The sequence below is a fragment of the Leptidea sinapis genome, chromosome Z (assembly GCF_905404315.1).
Source record: "Leptidea sinapis chromosome Z, ilLepSina1.1, whole genome shotgun sequence".
NCBI lineage: Eukaryota > Metazoa > Arthropoda > Insecta > Lepidoptera > Pieridae > Leptidea > Leptidea sinapis.
In genome coordinates this window covers 12456908-12480670 of record NC_066312.1, presented here as the reverse complement: position 1 = coordinate 12480670, position 23763 = coordinate 12456908, and the positions used below count along the sequence as shown (strand labels likewise).

The window sequence follows — 23763 nt, the reverse complement described above, 5'->3', positions numbered from 1 at the left end:
TGAAAATCTCGAGCAGTAGACCAGTTTAATAAAGTTTTTTATAGAGCGCTGAACGATATGTTGTATGTGTGACGAAATTATGTTGAATATTCAAGTTTTCTAGTGAATACAAGGCTTTAAGCTTCGTAATGTGTTTCGTTTTCAGGCCAAGTAAGGATGATTGCGCTTCCCGTTTGCGAAATGCGATGGCGTAAAGACTGGCATGTAGGTACAGTAAATAGAAATCAGTGCCCGTGTAAAGTTAAGAGTACATTTTCAAAACAATCAACGAAGTATTATATTGTTACTATAAAATTTTGTATTTCAATCATTTATAGAGATAATAGCAGTTATATGAGAGTTTGCGTGACAGGTAAGGGATGATTAGATAGTAACATGCTACAAAGACATGATGTCCCTCAACAAAATACCTTCAACAAACGTCGAATATCTCTCTATTGTTTCGTATTGGACTTATGCGGGCTTACGACCGAACGGGAAACCCTTTGTCAATTGTTTGAACTATGTAGCAGCACAGAGACTATTCAAAAGACTATTGTTCACTTGCAAGTCTAATAAATACTGTATTGTAGAAAATAGATGGTTCATGAACGTACAATAAAGGGATCGCATTCGTTAAGAAAATTAACTTTAATTTAGGCACTTAATCAAAGAATGTTGGTGCAAATTTCTGTGTTCCAGTAGAAGGTTTCGAGCAAGCTAAAAGCGCTGATAAATCTTTATTACTTGTTAATCACTAGAATTGCAAGACTCATTTGACTAAATATAAACAAATATTTGCCATAAGACTTTTTTTACGATAAAAAGACTAACTCATCATCACAAATAACTGTATTTACCTTACCAATATGTATTGAACATGAAAGATATTATTTCTTAGCCAGCAAATAAACTTCACGGTAGAAGAAGTTTTATTACATGATGAAATTTTTGTACATAACTGATATCGTAAACATATTTTGGTTGTAATATTTTCAATGAGAAATTATTGATAAATTTACTTTATGATTAAGTCTAAAAACTAAGGTGAGTCGGGGGCGAAGGAGTTTTTATGTAGCTCTCAATAATTGCCTCTACCACTAATGGAGGTATTAAGTGAATATTGCAAGTTATTTGGTTGAGTTCTCGTAACAGGCATCGTCACTGCTTGTAGCGGCGTCGTGGTATGGGTCGTTTACTTCCCTAAAATATGGTCGAGGGAAGCGATAGCTGCGTAACGAGTTTGTGGCAGGATGGTCCTGTTACCAGACACTCTGCTACATATTTTTGAAATTATAGTTATTATATTTTTTACAATCGATAACAAAATACCTCTATTTATTTACAGTGTGTGTGGATTGATGCATCTACTGAATCCAATTACTGTAGTCTTTTCGCATCAATTTACATTTTCGACTCACTCGTGTAAAGCATTGAAAACTTGACGTTTGAGTATTCTTGCTTCTCTCTTCTCATAAAAGCTCAACCTTTTCCGAAGTAGCAGTTAAATGTAAAAAGAAAAGAAAACTTGACATTCATTAGTGTCATTCCCTTGACCTACATGAACAAAGTGATTTTGATTTGATTTGATTTTGATTTGACGTTTCCACGAGTAAGCTTCATCTCTGCACAAGTAATTTCAGATTTACGAAAGCACTTAATATAGAATGGCGACATAACGGTTCTAATCCCTCGTTCACTCTGCGATTTGTGTTTCATAGTTTAGGAATTCACAATTAATGCAATAGTAACATTGTTCAGTATTGTTATAACATGGATAGCTTAGGGTTCATATATTATCCATTTTACCACAGTATTGCCTACCATTATATTTATATAATGATACGATATATTGTATGGTATATATATAATCATAATGTTGATACTAGGAACAAACATAAACTTGTTATGCCTACTACTCGGTTAAGTCGAGTTAGTAACTCTCTTGATGAGCATGATGCAAACTATAATAATGTATATGCTTTTACATCTTTATCCCAGAAATGTTCAAAAGAAATATGTTACGAAATTAAAAAGAATTTATTAATACAAAGAGCTTTTTTTCTTATGAACAGAATAATGTCTCAGCTAAAAATGGATAAACTAGTAATATTTATATTCTTAAATAATATTACTTGTAAATACGTACAAAGAACCTGGGAAATATTTAATGGGCTGTAATTATTAGGAAAATTCATAAATAATAATGATATGCAAACTATAATAAATGATTGTGAAAGTGACTGTATTTTGAACATAGATCTAATAAATTGGAATTAAACTGTTAAGAGATTAATCTTGAAAAGGACATGCAGAACTGACCTAATTTCTCTCCAACACTTAGAGGTCCCCAAAGTAACAGTTAGCAAGAAACTATTTTGCATTCATGCTAAGTAACAACTTACATAGTGAATTAGAAATGATTGTGAGACAAAAATTATTCAGTAAGAACTTTGTTTCAGCTGGATTATAGTATTATGTTAATCATGTAAAACTGTTATGAACTTACCGAGAGCATAACGGTGAAACATTCTGGTCGTAGCTAGAACTAGCCGTAAGGGAGTCGTCCAAAATCTTTCCATTTTCCATACCCAGTGGTACCTCACAACTACCAGTGTCGACTGTAACAAAAAAAAACTGTTTATAGTCTTAATGCATATATTTGTTATTAATCAGTAGTTAATATTCTTGAGCCAGAGCCTATACAATATGTTACATTTCTATGTTTCAGAAATTCACAGATGAAGTAATGCAGTATGTAATAAATAAATATAGTACAAAATATTCATAAAAATAAAGTTTGAAAGTTACTTGTGTGTCGATGTAACTCTAGTCACAGACGGGACTTCGACAAAGCGTTCGCAATGGGCAATCCTAAAGTTTTGATTTTCAGGCGACAAAACAGATTTCCTTCTACTTCATCAACAAAGTTATTATTTTGAGAGACCATTTTTTATGTTTTACCAAAAAGTTATTTGGTTATAGCAAAAATGATTCACTCGTATTACTGCTTGTTAGTAAAATCGGCATTGGTACCCATCTGGATCGGTATTTCAGTTATATATAAAAGTAGCTGAGCCAACAGACGCTGTTCTGTCCGACATCTTGAACAAATATCGTTAGTGTATATAAGAATGTACCCAAAAAATGTTCCAAATTATATACTAAAACCTTCCTCGAAACCAAGCTAACCATTGGTGAAACAGCATCGGTGCAGTAGCACTGATTTTCATGCTGTTTTTGAACTACTGTTTTTGAGTTTATCGCGAACAGACAGACAGACAGACGCGACGGAGGACTTTGTTTAATAATATGTAGTTATAATGAAAAGTGTACACATTTGCCATTCGAAGGCGACGTGATGAAATCGAACTGTTTTTCAAGAGATTAGTAACTTGTGATGAAAAATGGATCACTTAAGACAAGAATGTCCAGAAGGTCGTGGTCAAAAGTTGGTGAGACTATGGTGAAATCCAGGATAACTTGCAATACGGCAAAGCTTATAAAATAATAATAAATAATTATTAAATTGCGTATGGTATGTTGGAAAGGCATTGTTCATTACTTGGGAGAGAGGGATTGATAAAAAGAAAGGATGTGTTATGACGACTACGCGATAGCACACACATTTTTGGTGACTTAGCAAAAGTTATGAGAGTTTATTTGTTAGGTGTTAATGCATTCGCCACATAGCTGACCATGCAATTTCAGATGTGTACCTGTTCCGGACTCTACATAATTCTTAAGCGAAGAAAGGAAGAAAACAAAAAATGCGACAAGCATTTTTGAACCAAACTTCTACTGGATTATGTGATCATTACCTATAAGTTGGCCAAAGTCTTCGAATAAAGTGGGATATTAATACTGTTTTTTTTTTTATGGAATAGGAGGACAAACGAGCGTACGGGTCACCTGTTGTTAAGTGATCACCGCCGCCCACAATCTCTTGCAACACCAGGAGCGTTGCCGGCCTTTAAGGAAGGTGTACGCGCTTTTTTGAAGGTACCCATGTCGTATCGTCCCTGAAACACCGCACAAGGAAGCTCATTCCACAGCTTTGTAGTACGTGGAAGAAAGCTCCTTGAAAACCGCACAGTGGAGGACCGCCACACATCCAGTAATTAAATATAAATAAACTTTGAACAAAAATGTCTTGCGTTTCCCCATAGTATGCTAAAAATGTTTATAATATATTTACGTTAAATTCCATGTCGGTGACCACACCTTGAATATTTTCTCTCGCGAAAATTTTCCTACATAATTATGTTTTAATAAATAAATAGTGGTCAACGTTTTACATTTATAATATTTTACTATTACAGTTATGAGGATTTAGCTTTATCAATAGCACAGAAAAAACTCATTTAATTGTTAAGTACGGAATTTTGTAATCAGCTATTAATCTTAATAATTGATGGAAGCGACAACTTGTATGGTTACTAGACGAAAATAATTATATTTATTCGTACATACTACGTGTATTTAAATTTCATCATAATATGTCGTAGGGATATTGTCAAAGCGGAGATATGCGAATAATAATTTCCCTAGTGTTATTATAATTAGTATAACTTTGAGAACTATTATCAGAATTTATAATGACGTCACAAGACATTTTTTCTTTCTTTTCTCTCTTTCAACCGGTAAATTGTCAACCTTATGACTTCATTTCTTACAATTTAACGGCCTGAGGGCCTATCATCATCTTTTAATAAGCGATGCGAATCCGGTGCAGTTCAGTTTAGGTACCTAAACTGAACCACTAAAATTCGTACCATGAAGTGCCTTTTACTGAATGGCGTTTGGATCGCTTATGAAGAAAGAACGAAATAAAATTGCATCTCGAAACCTAAAATGATATGATTTTAGCGGTTTTTTTGCGTAGAAAATACTAAAAATACATTTTAAAATTGCGCAATTGCGTCAAATCATAAACCATTGAGCCCTTTTTTATACTTATTAAATAATAGTAATATAAATAAATATAGTTCTATGAATTACAAATTAAATGTTTGCTTATGTGTTTTCGTAAAAATAACGAGTTATGAACGCACCTCCATTGATGTTTGGTTTTGACAGTACCACAGAGTACATTTTTTTTAATTCGTTCTTGCGAACAGTCTATAGCCCGGGCCCTTACTGCCTCGTCTTTAGTATTTTCAATGTTGGTATCTATTTTCAGTATTTTGTTTTACAAAAAAGTCCGATAAAGTATTCTCATCTCATTTTTAATCAATAAAATGTTTCTTTTCTATGTTTTCGCTATTTTTAAAAAGTTATTAACAACACGATTCACTTTCCTCTAAGGATGTAGCAACTTTTTTCGAATCGGTCACTTTGACAAATAAGCTATCCAGTTTAGGTTGAAATAACACCTCATGGTACGAATGAATGAACGAACTAAATCAGTTTGCGATTCAATTGATAGCATTTTTGACATTTAATTGACATCATTGCGATTTAATCAGTTGATTTGACGTCAACCTAAATAAGATAGCTCTAATCACGTCGTGGTACGAAATAGCAAAGCAGTTCATTTTAGGTTGTCAATTGAACCGCAATAAGAGTTCATGGTTGGCCCGCTGGTTTTAGTGCCATTATAATTTCACGGGTACACTTTAGCACAGTATTTAGTGACATTGTAAGACAATGATTACAAAGTAAACAAATATTTAGACAATTTTACTGGTCGTTAGTTTATGAGGTCGTCGCTGATTGGTCTATTTCTTGTATAATTTGTATAGTTATTATTTTTTAGTTATGCATTAGTGTAATCAACTAATTGTTCACTAGTAGGTTGAAAACAAATTTAGGCTGTTGACCACAACGCACGATCCGAGCGTAGCGTGCCGCGGCAGCGGGCGTAGATTGCTAAACCTGAATCAGTCCTCGTTAACTAGTAGGTATTAAAACAAATTAAAATAATAATAATATCTATTAAACTTTTTATACATGTTTAAATTTTATTTGTTTTAGCTGATGTAGAATCATTAGTTCTTCATGTATACTCATGTATCTCAATATCAATCAACTTGCCCGAAAACATTCTAAAAAAATCTACAGCTTATATATATGTATATATACGTATTGTGTTTCAAACATCAAGAGTAAAGTGTATACATTGATATTATGATATTTCGGCAAGAGTTAAAACGAAGCCTACACAAGTGTAATTTATTGTACATATGCGATTTATTTCTTTTTTTGTTGGTACGCTTTCACGCCTTAACTACTTAATATATACGATTGGCACTTAATTATGCACACACATATTATGTAATATATGTTTAGTTATATGAATATTTCTATCACATTCATATGACTTATTTTTTTAAGAGTTCCAGATTTTTTATTTTATTTTACGGGACGAGACAGCAGGACGTTCAACTGATGGTAATTGAAACGCCCTGCCCATTACAATGCAGTGCCTTTCAGGATTCTTGTAAAACCCAAAAACTCTGAGCGGCACTACAATTCCGCTCGTCACCCTGAGACATAAGATGTTAAGTCTCATTTTCCAGTAATTACACTAGCTACGGCGCTCTTCACACCAAAACACAGTAATGCTTACACATTACTGCTTCATGGCAGAAATAAGCGCCAGATGGAACGCGATACCCATTTCACACGTCAAAAGTCGCGGATAAAGATAGTTGACACATAAACAGGATTGAAATATTTAAAAGAACAATTGAACAATATTATCAAACGGCTGTTTTCCTTAAACATTGTTATTCCTACATGTTCAGCTTCCCCGCCGTAGGGTGTAGTTACCAACGATAATAACATATCTACTTTGTACTTAAGCACGGCAGGCATATCGCTGAGGGAGGCAAAATGCCGAATTTTTGTTTTCTTTGCTGTTTATAATGAAACGAAAGCAAAATACACAGCGTCAGTGAAGCACAAAGGGAAAAATTTAAATTGTGTTATGGATACAGGATGGGGAATGTTTCAATGTCGGTAGGTTTATTTATTTAACGTTACGTTCCGCCTTAGTGGAAACCTTATCATATTTCGATATTTTTCTAATCAGGAGCGAATTTATTATGTCGGTGCAATGCGGCTATTTGGATAATTAGTATTTTCTTAATGTAACATTGATTTAAGCGTATAAAATATCCGAATACAATTTTACATAATAACTCAATTAATATCGTTACCTATACATGGAAAATTTACGAGTTTCACTTATAAATAAAATGAATGTTACGTTAATACCAATTAATTCTATCTTCGGCTGGTTCTAGAATTTGATTTATGACAATTTAATAGATCTTTGTACGGATGTTTCAATGAATGCCACAATATACGATATAAAGGTCTACAATAAATATTTCTTGTTATTCGAATGCCCCGTAAAACTACTATTTATATTTAATTTTATATAACAAACAATTCTCACACAACATTTTAAAAATATTTTTACACCGTTATCCACGAGTTACTTTAATAATGGTAATAAAGGTTCTAGGTATGCATAATTTAAAAAGAACATTTTACCCTAATTAAAAAATAATATGCATTAAAAAAACAATCCACTATTGTGTGTAGTAGCACACTATAGTGTTGAAGTTTGCGTAATAAACTAACATCGAAGTTTTTTGGTACAATTACCACCACCAATATGATTTGCGATGTTAAAAATTTCCACTCATCTTGAAAAGTAATGTCTGCCTCTTATGGCACTTTAAATTGTGATAATCTTTGAGTAGATAGACACGTTACTATGACGTAAATCTTTAGTCTAACATACAGAAGGGATCTTTCGTATGACTTACCAATGCTGTTGGCTATGGAAAGGCGGTGACAGTAGGTACTTAATGTACCGCGGCATGTACTTAAAGTGGTTTAACCACAGAGTATGGATGGATAATTAGCTTCATACCAATTCAGCGTGAAAACAATATGAAGTAGACAAGATCGAGTGACGTCACTTTTCCTTTCCAGACAAACGGTTATTAGTCTTTGTAAATCGTCTTGAGTGCAATTTTGTATTTATATTGATTTATATATTTTAATAGAATACATTGGCACATAACCCCATTATTTAACTTGTAATTTAAATATCGTGTTAGTTTTGAGCTCATCCTCTACGTCTCAACATACTAACCCTAATTCTGCCTCCCCTGGGAATTTGTGCGGGTTAATGGCCGACCAAGGTATACTTGTCAGTGCCGACACCAAAACAGGCAACGTAACATTACATTTTAAAATTACTAAGATTAGCATGGAGGAAAGTGTTGGAAGGAAACTGCTACAGTTAGTCGAAGACAAATGGGCTTTTTTACATTCGTAATTATGTAATTGATTTTATTTTGTAAGTAGTTTGTAAGTCAAACCGGATCATCTTTTTGTTTTAGAGATACATAACCCTTGAAAACAGATGGTGAAAGAATTTTCAAAAAAGAAGAAATTGTAAGGCATTTACTAAAAACTTGTTAGTGTCCTAACTCTGTAGAAAATAGATTGAAATTAGTTATGAATAAAAAATATTTTCTATTCGCTGTTAAAAAGTAAGTGTCTATCAAAGACTCATATATTTTGAGTTTAGTTCATAACAACTCTTTAACTAAGGCTCGCGAGACAGAAAAGCAAGCAATATCTGGCCGTTGATAGATTGGATTAATTGGGTAAAATTGAATATAAAACCTTGTAGGTAGTCGCTTCAATATTTTAATTCCCCCTACTCGAGATTGGAATTCGTGGAGTTTTCATTTATATTTAAAACGTGAACAAAATATTGTGCGCAAAAAAATAGGCATGGTATAAAACAATACTATTTATTAAATAATATCTGTCGATGTTACTAACTATGTAACGCTCATTCCTTATATTGTAATAAATTATATTATGTGTTATAGGTTATCCAAACAGGAAATGACTAGAACTGTTAGTATCTTAAATTTTTTATTCTTGAGTGGATTGTCAGAAAAAGGGGTTATAAGGGCTTTCTGTTACATAAAAACGTATTATCTACAACCATGATTTAAATCCTCTATTAAAGATTCTGAAACAGTTAGCTTATTGCCAACATTAAAACACCTAATGTTCTTATAACCATTACATCATTAAAACGAGTGTTGTAATGAAATTCAGCACATTACAACACTCGTTTGGATGATGTAATGGACTAGCTTTTTTAATGTTAGCACTGCAGTAAGCTAACTTTCTGTTCAGAATATTTTATAGAGGATTTATATTATGGGTGTAGATAAAGTCTTGTATTCAAATGTTGATAATTAGGTATTAAAACCTAATGTGATAGATACTATTATCACACTCGGCTTCGCATGGTTCGCCGCATTCGCGTTTTAATACCTCTTATTACACGACAGTTGCATATATAACTATTATTTAACACAATAATAAATATGAAGCTCTATGCAACAAAGAAGGACAGTTACCTGGAAAATAACGGTTGTAAACGTCAGTAAAACGCGTTTTCCAGGGAGATGAGACCTGGCGCGAGCGGTTAATATTCTAAGAATATCTCTCTTTCTCTTTTAACGTTTTGCCAAAAGATGGGTAAGATATAAATATAGTGCGGCGATATATTGTAATTGTAATATTAAAATTACAATTTTTTGTGACACACTCTAAACAGAAAGCCATTATAAGGTTTCAATTTGTTTGTTTAACAAAGTCAATTAAAGTTCTTCGAAAAATGGTGCATTTCCTATGCAATCGTGAATAGAACCCTAATATTAATATTAGACGCTTAGATCATTTATATTTCCAGAAGAATTATGACAGCTGTGAAAACGTCGAAAAAGGGATTGACAGTTAGCCTCTATTTTGAGCAATGCATGCACGCTAACACAAATTCGGACACAAATCGCGAGTGTAAGACATAGCTTGTTACGCACACTAAAGTAATAAACGTGGCCTGTTTTCATCGGTTGTCTAGCAGCAAGAGGCTCTATCTAGATATGTAAATTATATCAGATTATAATATAGCCACACACAGAAGTCCACGTAGGTGGAGTCGTGAGCAAACGTATATCAATAGAAAATATTGGTGTAACCCTGTCTCAATCGTAGGATCGTTGGGTGTGACAACACGGCTAATCCAGATGCCGCAACACGTGATATATTATCCGAACAAATTACACAGATCCGGCGAAAAACAATTCATTATGACGACAAATGGACGGTGGAACCTCTGTCCCCAGGTGAGCTTAATTGTTAAAGCTGTATATTAAAATATATTATGTATAATCAATGCGACTGTTATATTAAAAAAAGATGTTTGGGTAAGGCTCCACTTTAGCAAATATTCATAAAGTAAAAAACATGTAAATTTTACATTTTTACTGTGAATTTTACTCTGACTGATCGGGCTCTCTTATAGCCCAAACACATGATCGGATTTGGTACGGCTGAACCATCGGACGCGGTCTGGTAGCGGAACGTATTCGATGGTTTGTTGCAGTGTCCATAAATTATTATTATTACCGTTCAGACCGTACCAAATCGGACCATGTGTTTGGGCTTTAAGAGAGCTCGATCAGTTATCCCTATTAGTCGACTCAAATGGACTTTACTCGAACGAGTACTACATATACGAGCGTGACAGCTAAGTCTGATTCAATAACAACACAATAAAGTGACTCTAAATGGGTTTAATGACAGCAGACTTTAAATTAACTGAAGGAAATGTTTGGCCTGATGGCGTTTCCTAAAAGATTTTGCCAATGTTTAATATTAAACTCTCATCTATAAAGCGGGCTTCGGGAACAAACAAGGTCATGGTTAGAAACTAGTTTAGTACTGCAGAGAATATTCGACAGAGATTGCTGTTGATGAAAAGAACAAATACTTGTAATGTATACAAGAGGTTAGTTGGTTAAAAGACAAACAAAGATTAAGGTTATTTTGGTTAATGAATTAACATACAAAATGTACAAACGGGTAATCAGGAGGAAGGCGCTTATATTACACTAGCTGTGCCCCGCGGTTTCACCCGCGTTTTTCTCGTTTCCGTGGAAATACCGAGATAAAATATTGCCTATATTATAGCCTGTACATCATTTTGTTCTATTGTCAATAGATTTTGCAGCGCACGCAAAAATAGGTTTTCGATTTTACACCTTGTGTTACAAAATAGCATATTTATTACGGATCCCTAATTTTGAAAAAAAAAAACATAGCCTTTAGCCTTCCTCGATAAATGGACTACCCAACACCGAAAGAATCATTCAAATCGGACCAGTAGTACCAGAGATTAGCGCGTTCAAACAAACAAACAAACACTGCAGCTTTATAATATTATATATATATTATATTAGTATAGATGAGCTGAACAAGATGTGATTTTAAAATCCTTCGTCAAGTCCACACACACAAAATGAGCTAGCTATCTCTTACATATAGCTTAGCCAAATGAACGAGGGAACACGCTTACCCTAGCCTTAATCTAGAGGTCGTATTTGGAACGTGTTTATGTATATTTTTGAAATTGCAGAGGAGAAGTTCGAGTGGCAGGGGACGAACTAGTCTTTTACGTAAACGTTTTGCAGGACGAGTAAAAGCACTGTGTTATTATTAAAATAAGCTCAGTAGTTGTCCATACAGCCATACTGGCGTATTAGGCGCAAAGGATCAGATGCCACTGTGGCCAGGAATCCAAGTAATAATGACCTGAATATTTTTACTAGCGGTACAGAGCATCTTTTACTTTTAATAATATGTAGGGATATTTATGTTTACACAATGTTAAAAGACAAACAAACAAAAGTTTAAAGTTTCAATTTAACTAAATGAACATCTCGCGTGCCTGTAACGATATCCGTCATCAATCATGTATTAGAATCAATCAAACAGAATAGTTAATAACAGAGTTAGCCCACTATTTAGTTAAATAATGATACCCAGCTAAGAATATCATTGATTCGTTAAAACTAAAGTACAATAAACTTATAAAGTATGATTTAAAATTTGATTTTTTTTTAAATTTATTGATGTAACATAATTATTGAATGAAACTGTCCTGAAAAGTAAATAATGAGTATCAAATCCAACCAGAAATTAACTCAAATTCTGAGCTCCCCAGGGCAGACCAAAACTTGCTACCTCATTACGTTAATTGCCCGTCGCAAAAGAGAATAACTGTTAAAAATTCATTGTTCCCAGACTCCTACTCAGTTCGCTTAGATAGCATTATTAATATTTAATTTCACCGAGACGCCACGCCTAATGTTTTAATTTAAAATTCCTACAAAACTTAATATTTGAGTAGGGCAGTCCCTGAGTATTTCGAGGGTTGTAATAAAATTTGAGGAGATTTTTAATTATACAGGTATTGCGTTGTTACAGGCTTTGAATCTTGACTAAATAAAACGATTTATTGTAATTCTCTCTCAGGAAGATATCAAGTTCGGTCAGTGAATCATTAATTTTCCAACGGATTGAAATTGGAGTAACTAACTCTCATCAATTTCGTACACATTAAGACTTAAATAAAATATGTTTGAACCTACATTTTTGTCACATAATTCAAGAAGATATATAAAATAATATAATATAGATATAAACTCTATATTATATATTACCTTAAGACAATATAACGCATAAGTATTCATCGTACATATTTTGTTACAAAATAACGTTTTAATAAGATAAGAAAGTTTTTGTCTGTATGTTCCCGCTAACCTCTGAAATGGCTAGGCTAATTATAATCTGTAAGGACACTTTAATGATAACGTTTCATATAAGCGAAATAATTTTATAACACAGTGTTCAGACATACAATATACAAGCGTAAAAACAATTAAGGCATGTGAGAGAGCAGAACATTTCTAATAGGGAAAAAGAGAAATAGAAAAGGAAAGTGAAACTAATGTAATGTAATCGATTTTGACTGACAAGTCGTAAGCTTGGTCTAGATTATGGGTACCATAACAGCGCCTATTCCTGCAGTAATGTGTAAACGTTGCTGTGTTTCAGTCTGAAGGGCGCCGTAGCTAGTGAAATTACTGGGCAAATGATACGTAACGTCTTATGTCTCAAGATGACAAGCGCAATTGTAGTGTCGCTCAGAATTTTTGGGTATTTCAAGAATCCAGAGCAGCACTGCATTGTAATGGGCAGAGCGTATCAATTACCATCAGCTGAACGTCCTGCTCGTCTCGTCCCTTTTTGTCATAAAAAAATCAGTCAGCAACGCTTGGGCTTAGCTTCTTTTTTTATGGAAACACAGGACAAACGAGCATCTTAATATTTTGAATATTAGACTAGCTAAACACTAGCTAAATTGAATTATGTTGTCAAGTCTATGATAACTAGTCATACAAACGTCAGATTTTACATCAATCTTAAACAGTTTATTACCATGGACTAGTAAAAAAAATAAGGACTCCGTGTAGCGTAGCACCAAAACGAACACACTTACACCACAACAGGCTGATAGGCGGCCATTATGTGAATTGTCATCGTCTATAACAGATCAGTTTGCGTCTCAATAAAATATTTTAAAAATGCCCTCGTGCGTTGTGAATACGTGTAAAAACGATAATACGGAACATAAGAAGTAATTGTGGCCATATATGACTAATAAAGGGAGAAATAATTGTGATACTGGTATCCCTCGTAACCATACACACACTAGCTTAAAGGTGCCTCAATTGCTAATATCACGGCGCGGAGTCCTTCTTTTTTTTACAAGTCCATGTTTATTACAATGAATTAAAATATGGCCTATTTGAAGTATTCATTAAAGAAATATGCAATAAACATTCCTTTCAATTCACGCTTATAAAGGCTTTACGGATGTAAAAACCGGTATTGTTGAGTGCGCACAATAAAGCTTAGAAGCCCCATAATTGCAACTGCAGTGCGAAAGACAATAGGTTCATCACGGATCCTTGAGATATTTTTTATTTCCTACTTTAATACTGAATATTGTTTGAGTAGAATATGGATTTATTAGTGTTTATTTAACCTCGCGCTTTCGTAGCGAGCTAAAGTTTGTAAATGGTATCTTTAGATCTACTGAACTGATTTTGATTATTATGTTGCGAAAAGAAAGCTACATTATTTGTAAGTATTTTAGGCTATACATATTAGCCAGAAAATTAAAAATACTTGCGTGATAGTTGGGCTTGCAAGGTAAGTCGGAGAAGAAACAGTCAAAGGAAAACATATGAGATATATGATTGTTTTCTAGAAACAATATAAAACAAAAATAAATATATATATGTATATAAATGTGGTGGAACTTGGCATTGAAACTAGCTAATATGGTAACACTGATAAATGTGGATGAAGCTGCGGGTCACAGCTATTATAATAAATTTTTATCATAGCATCCTTAATCTGACTTTTGTATACGAAACAAGAATATTATAGTAACTTGGACGATCATTGTATTTATCTACACCGATGCTTTAAGTCCCTTCGTGCGCAAAGAGTTTCAACAGACAGCCACATTCTTATTGCTCGATGCGTGGTATCTGTATGAATTTCAACAAAAGAACATTTTCGTTTACGCGCGTTCCGTCCACACTACCAGAAGGTCGCGCGCAGTAAAAAAAAGTAGGTTATTCGAATCCCCGCCATTTTTCTTTGATATTTTTATTGTTTTGTTTACAAAAAATGAGCGATTCAAGTTATGACAGCACACGGACAGATATATTAAACGCTGCAAAATAATATAATATTCAAGTGAATTTTAATAGTTGCACTATACGACATGTAAATTACTACTAAAACAAATAATTCTTTTATTATTACTTAGTTTATTTGCATATAATGCAGTAATGGATGATGTTAGGTTACTACTAGAACTAGCTGTTTTAATGCAAGCAGTAAGTTAACTATTTCAGAATCTTTAAGAGAATTCATATTCCAGGTGTAGATAAAGCCTTGTATGCAACTGTTGATAATTAGGTATTAAAACACTCATGTGATACTATTAGCATAAAAAACCCATATTCGTGTTATACTACCCTTTATTACACAACAGTTGCATAAATAACTATTACGTATCAGCGCTCAGACTTGGTATTGGTATTTCATTTTACAGTAAAAGTGTACAAAAGGTCTCACTGATTAGAGATATAGAGTTTATTTGAGTTGACTCTTTAGTTACCCGGAGTGCCTGTAGTTACTATTATCCAATCCCTCGCTCTACACGATACATAGAAATGTGTTTGAAGATCATAATGTTGCATTGCTCGTTTCACATTACATAGAAATTAATGATGTGGCATGAAGTGAAGCTCTCTGAGACATAAGTTTATGTTGTTCATTACAGTGTCTTACCGAAATACGAGTTTCAACCCATTTGGATGCGAAAACTTATACAAATAAGGGCTATTATTAAATGAAACATAACTTCATAATTTCAACTAAGAATTATTTAATGTACATAGTAAAGCGTTTTGTACTTTGCTCACAAAAAGGAGGATAATATTGTCCTTGACTAAGTTTTACTACACTAAATGCTGCTTAATAAATTTAATTATACTCAGACTGATTTCAAGTTGAAATTTGCTAGTTACTATTGGATGTCCTCATGATTCATGAAAAACCAAAATTCTGAGCGCAATTGCGATCGTCGCTTTAAGACATGTGACGTAAAGTCTGATTAGCCGATGTAGCCTATCTATCCTTGGTCTTCCACAGATAACTTAGGTTGTTTCAAGGCAACGAGCGCAAACGCAGGATTCGGATTTACAATGCAACTGGAATATATACTATCATGTTAAAAATTCGGTACAATAAAGTACATTAAAATAAATAACTTGAGGATAATTTCTGCATTAAGTACCATTAAGAAAGTCGCTTACAGCGTATAGGTTAACATGGATCCCAAGAAATTGGAATCTAAATAGTAGAAAATCATGTCATTATTACTTATATAAACTTAAATATACTTATTACTCTAATTTACGATAAAAATATTGTCAAGTACTTGTGAGTCTTTATTTTAAATCAATCTCTCAATTATTATATTAAAATAAAGATTTATTTCACGCCTTTGTCAATCGAGAACAATTTAGTAGGATTAAAAAATTATGAAGTTTGTATAAAAGTGGTCGCCCCAGTTACTTCTTGAACCATGAATAAATGGTTAGAACGGTAGTCTCAAACTCATAAAACGCGATTATGCTTTGATCCATATTGTTTTAAATGTTCATTTAAAGAGTCTAAAGCAAACGCTACATTTTATATAAAGTACGCGCAAGTTTATATAAAGTATCTGAATCAAACGTTCCGATATTAGTGTGTATTTTAGAAAATAAATTGAATGAGATTCAGTTCACAGTCATTCATCATCATCTTCATCAGCTGGAAGACGTCCACTGCTGGACAAATGCCTCCCCCAAAGATCTCCATGACCGAATGACATGAAAGCAACTTGACCTGATCGTCGGTCCATCTTTGGGGAGGCCTACGAACACTGCGTCTTCCGGTACGTGGTCGCCATTCGTGGACTTTACTGCCCTCCGGCCACATTTGTCCGTCGAACTATGTGCCCTGCCTACTTCTGTTTCGCAATCATTTGGGCTATGTCGGTGATTTTGGTTCTTCTACGAATCTCATTTCTGATTCAATCTCGCAGGGAATCTCAGAGCATAGCCCTCTCCATTGCCCTCTGAGTGATCATGAGCTTTCTCATCAGGCCCATAGTTACCACGCCTGCGTGCCGTAAGTCATCACTGGCAATACACACTGGTTTAAACCCTTCGTCTCCAGACACTGTGGTATTTGGGACGAGAAGATTTTACGGAGCTTCCCGAACGCTGCCTATCCGAGTTGAAATCGACAAGTGACCTCTTTCGCAGAAAATGGGACCTGCCTAACTGGACTAGTCATTATTCATTTCCAAATAGTTATTGTTATCTTCAATTTATTTATTATGGACAAGTGTTGATCCGGTAAACATTGGTTTGCCATATAAATTAAGATTTAAGATTCCGGAAAAGTAATCACCAATATATCATATACTAAACCATCCCCGAAACACGCTGCACCGTATGTTGCAAGTATTATTCCCATCGATTAAGTAGTTTTCACAATGTAACCTAAGGAATAAAACGGCTCTCCACTTATAAGTATATAAAGACAGATTTGAGTTCAAAAGATTTTCTGGGCAAATAAAAATTAAAAATAATTACATAAAAACTTATTTTTTTTTTTTCATTATTTTAGCCGACAATTGGCTTATCACAAAAGCTTCGGGTATGCAAAATTTCAAAAGTCAGTTGCAACGAAACGCGTATGGAAACGGCGCGGACTGCTAGTTATTTATATCACAAATGTTAAACGCTCCATAAGAAAGTTAGATAAAATAGGTAGATTAAATTTAAGATAAAGATGCAATCAATTATTAGGTGTATTATGAAAACCCAAAATTATATCGCAAATTTACTTTGATACCTGATAAATGTTATAATGATGTAGGTACAGTTATTTTTTATGGAATAGGAGGACAAACGAGCATACGGGTCACCTGGTATTAAGTGATCACCACCAACCACATTCTCTTGCAACACCAGATGAATCACAGGAGCGTTGCCGGCCTATTTTTCTTTGCAAGAGGTCTTGATATAAAGTTATACCTGAGAATATACCAAGAATATGCAAAATGTTTACAAATAGACATTTTTTACATGCTTCCGGGCGTATAAAGTTTCCCGCGGTTATTTGCAAGGCTGGATTTCAGTTGATGATAACTGATACGCCTTGCCCATTACAATGCTGTGCCGGATCAGGATTCTTGAAAAACCGAAATATTCTGAGCGGCACTACAAATGCTCTCGTCACCTTGATACAAGATGTTTTATCTCATTTGCTCAGTAATTCACTAGCTACGGTGCCCTTTAGACTGAAACACAATAATGTTTACACATTACTGCTTCATGACAGAAATAGGTGCTGTTGTGGTACACATAATCTAGCCGGCATCCTGTGCAAAGAAGCGTCCCACTGCTTACACATTCGGAAAACTTCAGAATTATCTTTATATTGACAGTTGATTAACATTGATCACTATTTATTACTTAAGTAAAAGTTTTCTTATCTCGCTGACATTGACCTAAATGAAAACATTTTAAATTTATTATATAAAAAGTTAAAATAAAATGACTTCAACAAAACGGCCGTTGAAGTTTTAATTGTTAATAATTAGAGAACATATCTCGCATGTCAATGGCTCTCTACTTCGCTCGGTGCTCAGGTAAACAATGCATAGCTTGTACGAGTACCTACCGTCACCGACAGATGTTCTCCGTTTATAGTGAAGAACCTAAACTAATATTAATTAAAACTTTCAAAGTTTGAGATTTGATTACTCAATGAGTACGATATGATTTAAATTTGGAAATTTAACTCATCATATATCATGATTATAAAAAAGGGCAGGACAGCCGACAGAAATGGAAACTGAAAAAAAGGGTACTACAGGGTAGGGATGGATATGTTTTATAAGTAATGGATAAGACCCTAAATTACACCTTTTTATATAAAAGTTACTGTGATCACGAGAATTTCAAAAAAGTTGTTGTAGCTGAGACCAAAAATTTGCAGAATCTCTTGATCTCTTGATGTCCATTCAATGTAAGCGTTATAACATTGTGGCACGAGAATTATATATATAGATAATATTAGTAGGTACATCAAGAATCAGATAGAAGGTAAGAGAACATCAATGAGCGTGGCTATTCTGGTGTTAATTTTCTTATTAATTTTTTCAACAGTACAGTGGTGCTATGTAAGTTTCTATATAAAAGTGGTATCCTAGAACTAGGTATCATAGCTACCACCAAAAATCCATTTTTTATTGATTATTCTTAACTTTTGTAGGTATATTTTTAGGCCATAAGGCTTAATATGACATTGTATATCCTAATTATAGGTTTAATTACATAAATTTTTCTGTTTAAAAGTGGCTGAATTCGCCTAATGACTCTATTATTAATTAATTAATACATGTGATTGTCTTAATCCAAAATGAGATTTTTTATTATAGAAATTTTTAATATTCATGCGGAGATATTGCAAGAAACATCGTTAATGATAAAAAAGATTTATTGCTTTATATGTATAATTACGAAATTGAGTCAGTATACAAATTATAAATTTCCATCCATAAAAGTAAAAAAAAACAAAAATCTTCAATCAGCTCCCTTGATAAAAGGAGCAGTTTTGAGTTGAAACAGTATTCTTCCAAGGCAGTGATATGTCAAAATGTAATTAATAATGAAAACTTCAAAAACAAAGCAATGACAACACGAAAATATCACGACCTGTACCTAATGGTAATGAAATTGCAAACCGTACTGTCACAACTGGACCAGCGCGACGGGGTGAAAAGGGAATGGAAGGGGGCTTCGAGATCCAGCGAGGTCCAGAGGTAATGTCCGTGTAGTACATTATCATTAAAAGATATATCTTCACCACTAAACATTTGACAAGAAGACTAACTATTTCAAGAAAAATAGTCTACTTAAATCTTAGTTTTGTAATAGATATAAATCGAGATAGGTGGATCTTACAACAACGAAATCGAATCCAATTATTAACTAAGAACAATGTTAGACGGCTATTAATTTTTGTCAGTATATAGTTTTCACATTCTATACTATTTACGTGCACTGGGCTATCTCCTCTAACTGGAAGTACTCTTAGCTTTATATATCGAGAGCTTACTGCGACAACCTGCTACCTACATGCTAACTACATTTTTGCCGAAAATGATTGAGTTAAATTAATAAAAAATCTTATCTTTTAAAACTCTTTTCTTCTTTATCTTTGCTTAATGGTGAACAAATGTTCTTACAAAACTTCACAAAATAAAATCTAAATGAACAGAATCGTATTTAGCAGAAGAGCTCTATTTATATTTTATTTAATATAAGAATCATATTGTTAAGATGCAGAAGCGAATAAACGACTATAGCATCTTTACGCGATGCACAATAAATTATTGAATTCATGGTCAGTGATTTTGTATCAGAAAGTAATACCATAGATAATACGCGCTCTTAACATGTTTTGACAGCTTGCCGTTGATAGCTGGTCACTAGAAGCACACAGTAGTGTCTACTGTGCTAGAAGTGTTCACCGTTTCAATTGTTTTATGAGTATTTAATTGAATATAATATGTGACAGATATTTGTGGTAATGACATCAGTTTTATTAAATTAATAAAATTCATACTTTTAAGTTTCAATTTAAGGTTGTACTTACAAAATGTGTTTGTGAATGTTTTTCCTTATGAGCTTAATTTATCAACAATAAACACAAGCCCTGTAAGCAAGATTCTGTCTACATCTAATAACATAACTGATATTAATGAGTGTCGTCACTTAATAAATGAGGGTACCTTTGTATTTTAATATCTACTACTGTAAACGTATAAAAGAGTTTTGAAAATAATTAGGGTTTAGTGTACACATAGAATTTTTTTATAATATACCTAATTTTTTTTAATTACTCAAATCAAATTCAATCATGTTCACTTTTTCATAATTCTCTTAGTAATAAAGGTGTCATACGAACTGTTTTGAAATCCTAAAAATTTATTGTTTTAGGAAAATATACGGATAATGATGTTCAATATGAATTAGAGAGTTTATTTGGCGTCGTTTCGAATACTAACAATCTAACTTGCTGCTTGCCAGAGTACTCCCATTACCCTGACAACAAAGATTCTAACGGACTTTTTACACTAAAAGATATACTTGAAAATAATAAAAATTAAAGTAAAAAAAAAATAATCAAACTATATCAAAAAAAGCAGGACAATATTGAAATTATTTAGCAAAATAAGTTCCAATATGTCGAATCATTTGTCGCAGTTGAAGAGATTTTGACGGAGTTCTTCAATAAAGCTAGGTTACTTATTGAACTGTCAAAATGTGGCGAAAATTTAATCCAAATTACTGGGCCTGTAAAGAACAGCTGCTTTACTGAATCAAAGCGAAAGCTTTTCTGGCTAATATGCCTAAAACATTTATTGTTCTTCATGTCGATAGAAGTGCTGTGATGCCTTTGATATGACAACCAGATAGTATTTGCAAATCTTAATATATTATATAAATTACGTAACGCGTTGTTTGTCCGCGATGGACTCCTAAACTAATGAACGGATTTTAATGGGTATTCCTTCATGGAGTGCAGTTTGGTCCAACTTGAGAGATGGGTTAGTTTTTATTGCGATTTGGGACCCATAATTATTTCTGTTTTCAATATTTGTTTTGTATGTACATATTTTCTATGAGAGAATTTATTGACGCACGGTTTGACAGTTCTGCTGTGAAACAATTTCGTTTCAACAACAGCGAGAATATTTTAGGAAATAATTCTTGATGTTAAAAATTATTATTGACAAATTCCTATAAAACAGTATTTCTTGATTATGTACAGAACGTCGTCCGTCGGATCAGCTAGTAGTTTTATAATTTAGACTTTAAGGATAGAAATTATTTTATTTTAACTTACGTTACAATTCAACAACCAAAACGAATCTCTCTGTACGCAATCGACAAGACCAGAAAATAAATGTACAAAAAAAATGTTTTTTACTAATAAAAGTGATTAAATTCAACTATGTCAAAAGTGTTTTATCGTACTTTGAGTATCTATGTCGTACTTTAGTATCACATAATCGAAAGATTACTTATACTTATACTTACTTTTTGTTAACATTCCTTATAAGGTGTACGTTTAAAAGCCAATTACTCAAAAGTAACTCGGCTACACTTAGTTTTTTGATGTGAAACATCTATAGCCGCACGTAAAACAGATTTCTGGCGTGGCGACGCATGCCGTGGCGACGCGTCGCCTTGTCACAGTAATACCGTCCTCAGAGGCAACATCGAATATAACTATTACCGAAGTCACTGATTAAACGAATTAAGTAGTCATGATTTGAAATAAATTCGTAAATTTTTGTATTTAATGAAAATAAATGTTTATTCAATAAATAGTCATCGTTATCTGGAAAAAAATCGTTATATTTTATTTTATCATTATGACATATTTAGTTCCTATCACAATATGTTCTTTTCTGCATATTACTTTTACAAAATAATGACGATTTTTCAAATCTGCCAGGCGTACCGTGACGGCTAACATTTTTTTTAAATAAATTCTCGATATATAAATTGTGATTTATTTTACTTATTGTACATTCTGTTGGCGATGCTTAAGCATATTAAATTTTCTTCTTTAACTCATTAAGTGATTTCATCTTTTGTGTGAAATCAAAACTTTAGTTTAAAATGTATAACAATTCAATGCTCATAAACAATTTGACGTCTCTTAGCAAAGATATAAAATTTTTAAAATGGAGATTTTAAAAAATTTCAAAACAACTATTTAAAATGGAGCTGTTAAGAACAATTAAAAACAACGGTTAAACACAAAACATTAAATCAAAATTCTTCTGATAATATAAACATTTTTGCTTTTACACCACGCTCTCAAAACAAATACGACTGTTATGAAATAACATTTACTTCAATCTAAATTTACTGTTACGATGCTGTTTTTCATGTTGATGTAAACATTTTTGAGTTAGTTGTACATTTATTGCTTAGTCTGTATGAATTTGAGTTCAGTTAGTTATAATTAACAGTTGCTTAACGGAACTAATGTTTTAAATATTATTAACGAACTTGTGCCCATTGATAAAATAATTGAATTTATTAAACCATGTATTTACTCAATTACTAATGATAGTTCATATGTGACTATATTAAAGATTTTTGCATTTAGCAAATATTTGTGGGAGTTACATCAACTTTTATTCTGTGTTACCTGCTATAACTATCGTAGTGAACCATGTGACATCGATGAAGGTCAGATTGGACCCGACCGGCAATCATCTAACCTAACCTGAGCTCTGTTTAATATAGTAATATTGAAGAATACGAGTTATCACGTACAAATCCCATGATGTCAAACACGGACGAGTAAAAAAAGAAGGACTCCGCGCCGTGATATTAGCAAGTGAAGCACCGTTATGCTAGTGTGTGTGCCACATTTTTTCCTGTCTTAAATAATCATATATGGCCACAAATACTTATAAAGTATCGTTTTTACACTTTTTCACAACGCACGACGGCATTTTTAAAATATTTTATTGAGACGCAAACTGATCTGTCACAGACCATGAAAAATGTCATAATGGCGGCCGATCGGCTTGTATTAGTGTAAGTGTATGCGTGGGGCTATGTATTTACACGTTTACCGGCTTGTTTTGGTGCCTCACTGTTATGTAAGGTGACACGGAGTCCTTATTTTTTTACTCGTCCGTAGATTTCAAATGCAATAATAGAAAATTTTTTGTACAAATGGAAGAAGTAATAAAAGAAATGAAAATAATGTTGCAATTTTATTTAACAATAGCTTAACAAAAATAATCGAATTATACTGGGGAAAACCACATGAAAATTTTAGCCTCCCTTTCTTCATCTATACGCCTTTCCCGAGACTGTATTAAAACTTTCCATTGTATTTAACCTGAAAATATCTCAGCGTGAAATCTTAATGGAAAGACATTTCCGTAATTGCTCTAATATAAATTTTTATTATTTTCTTTCTATTATAGAAAAACGATGTCGTAAATCTACTAAGCTGCTGCAGAAAGCACTTAAGCGGGTCATAATTTCATTTAGTGATTAAAAACATTTTTCGGTACAAAACTTTGTCCTTATTCGCTGTCTTCAGGTCGCTGCACTAAGAAGCTTTTAAAATTTTATATAATGTTTAGACAGTTTAAATTATATTGGAACCAAGCCAGCTATCTCTCTTCCTCTGGGTGAAAGATAT

General features: G+C 33.2%; 1 protein-coding gene across 1 annotated transcript in view; it reads right to left on the bottom strand.

The window, feature by feature from the left end:
• Positions 1–23763, bottom strand: part of LOC126978928 (discoidin domain-containing receptor 2-like) — a 188755-nt gene that overhangs the window by 81872 nt on the left and 83120 nt on the right. Inside the window, exon 4 of the mRNA XM_050828055.1 lies at positions 2489–2600. Within this exon, the coding sequence (XP_050684012.1) occupies positions 2489–2600 (112 nt within the window). The remainder of the gene's footprint in view (positions 1–2488; positions 2601–23763) is intronic.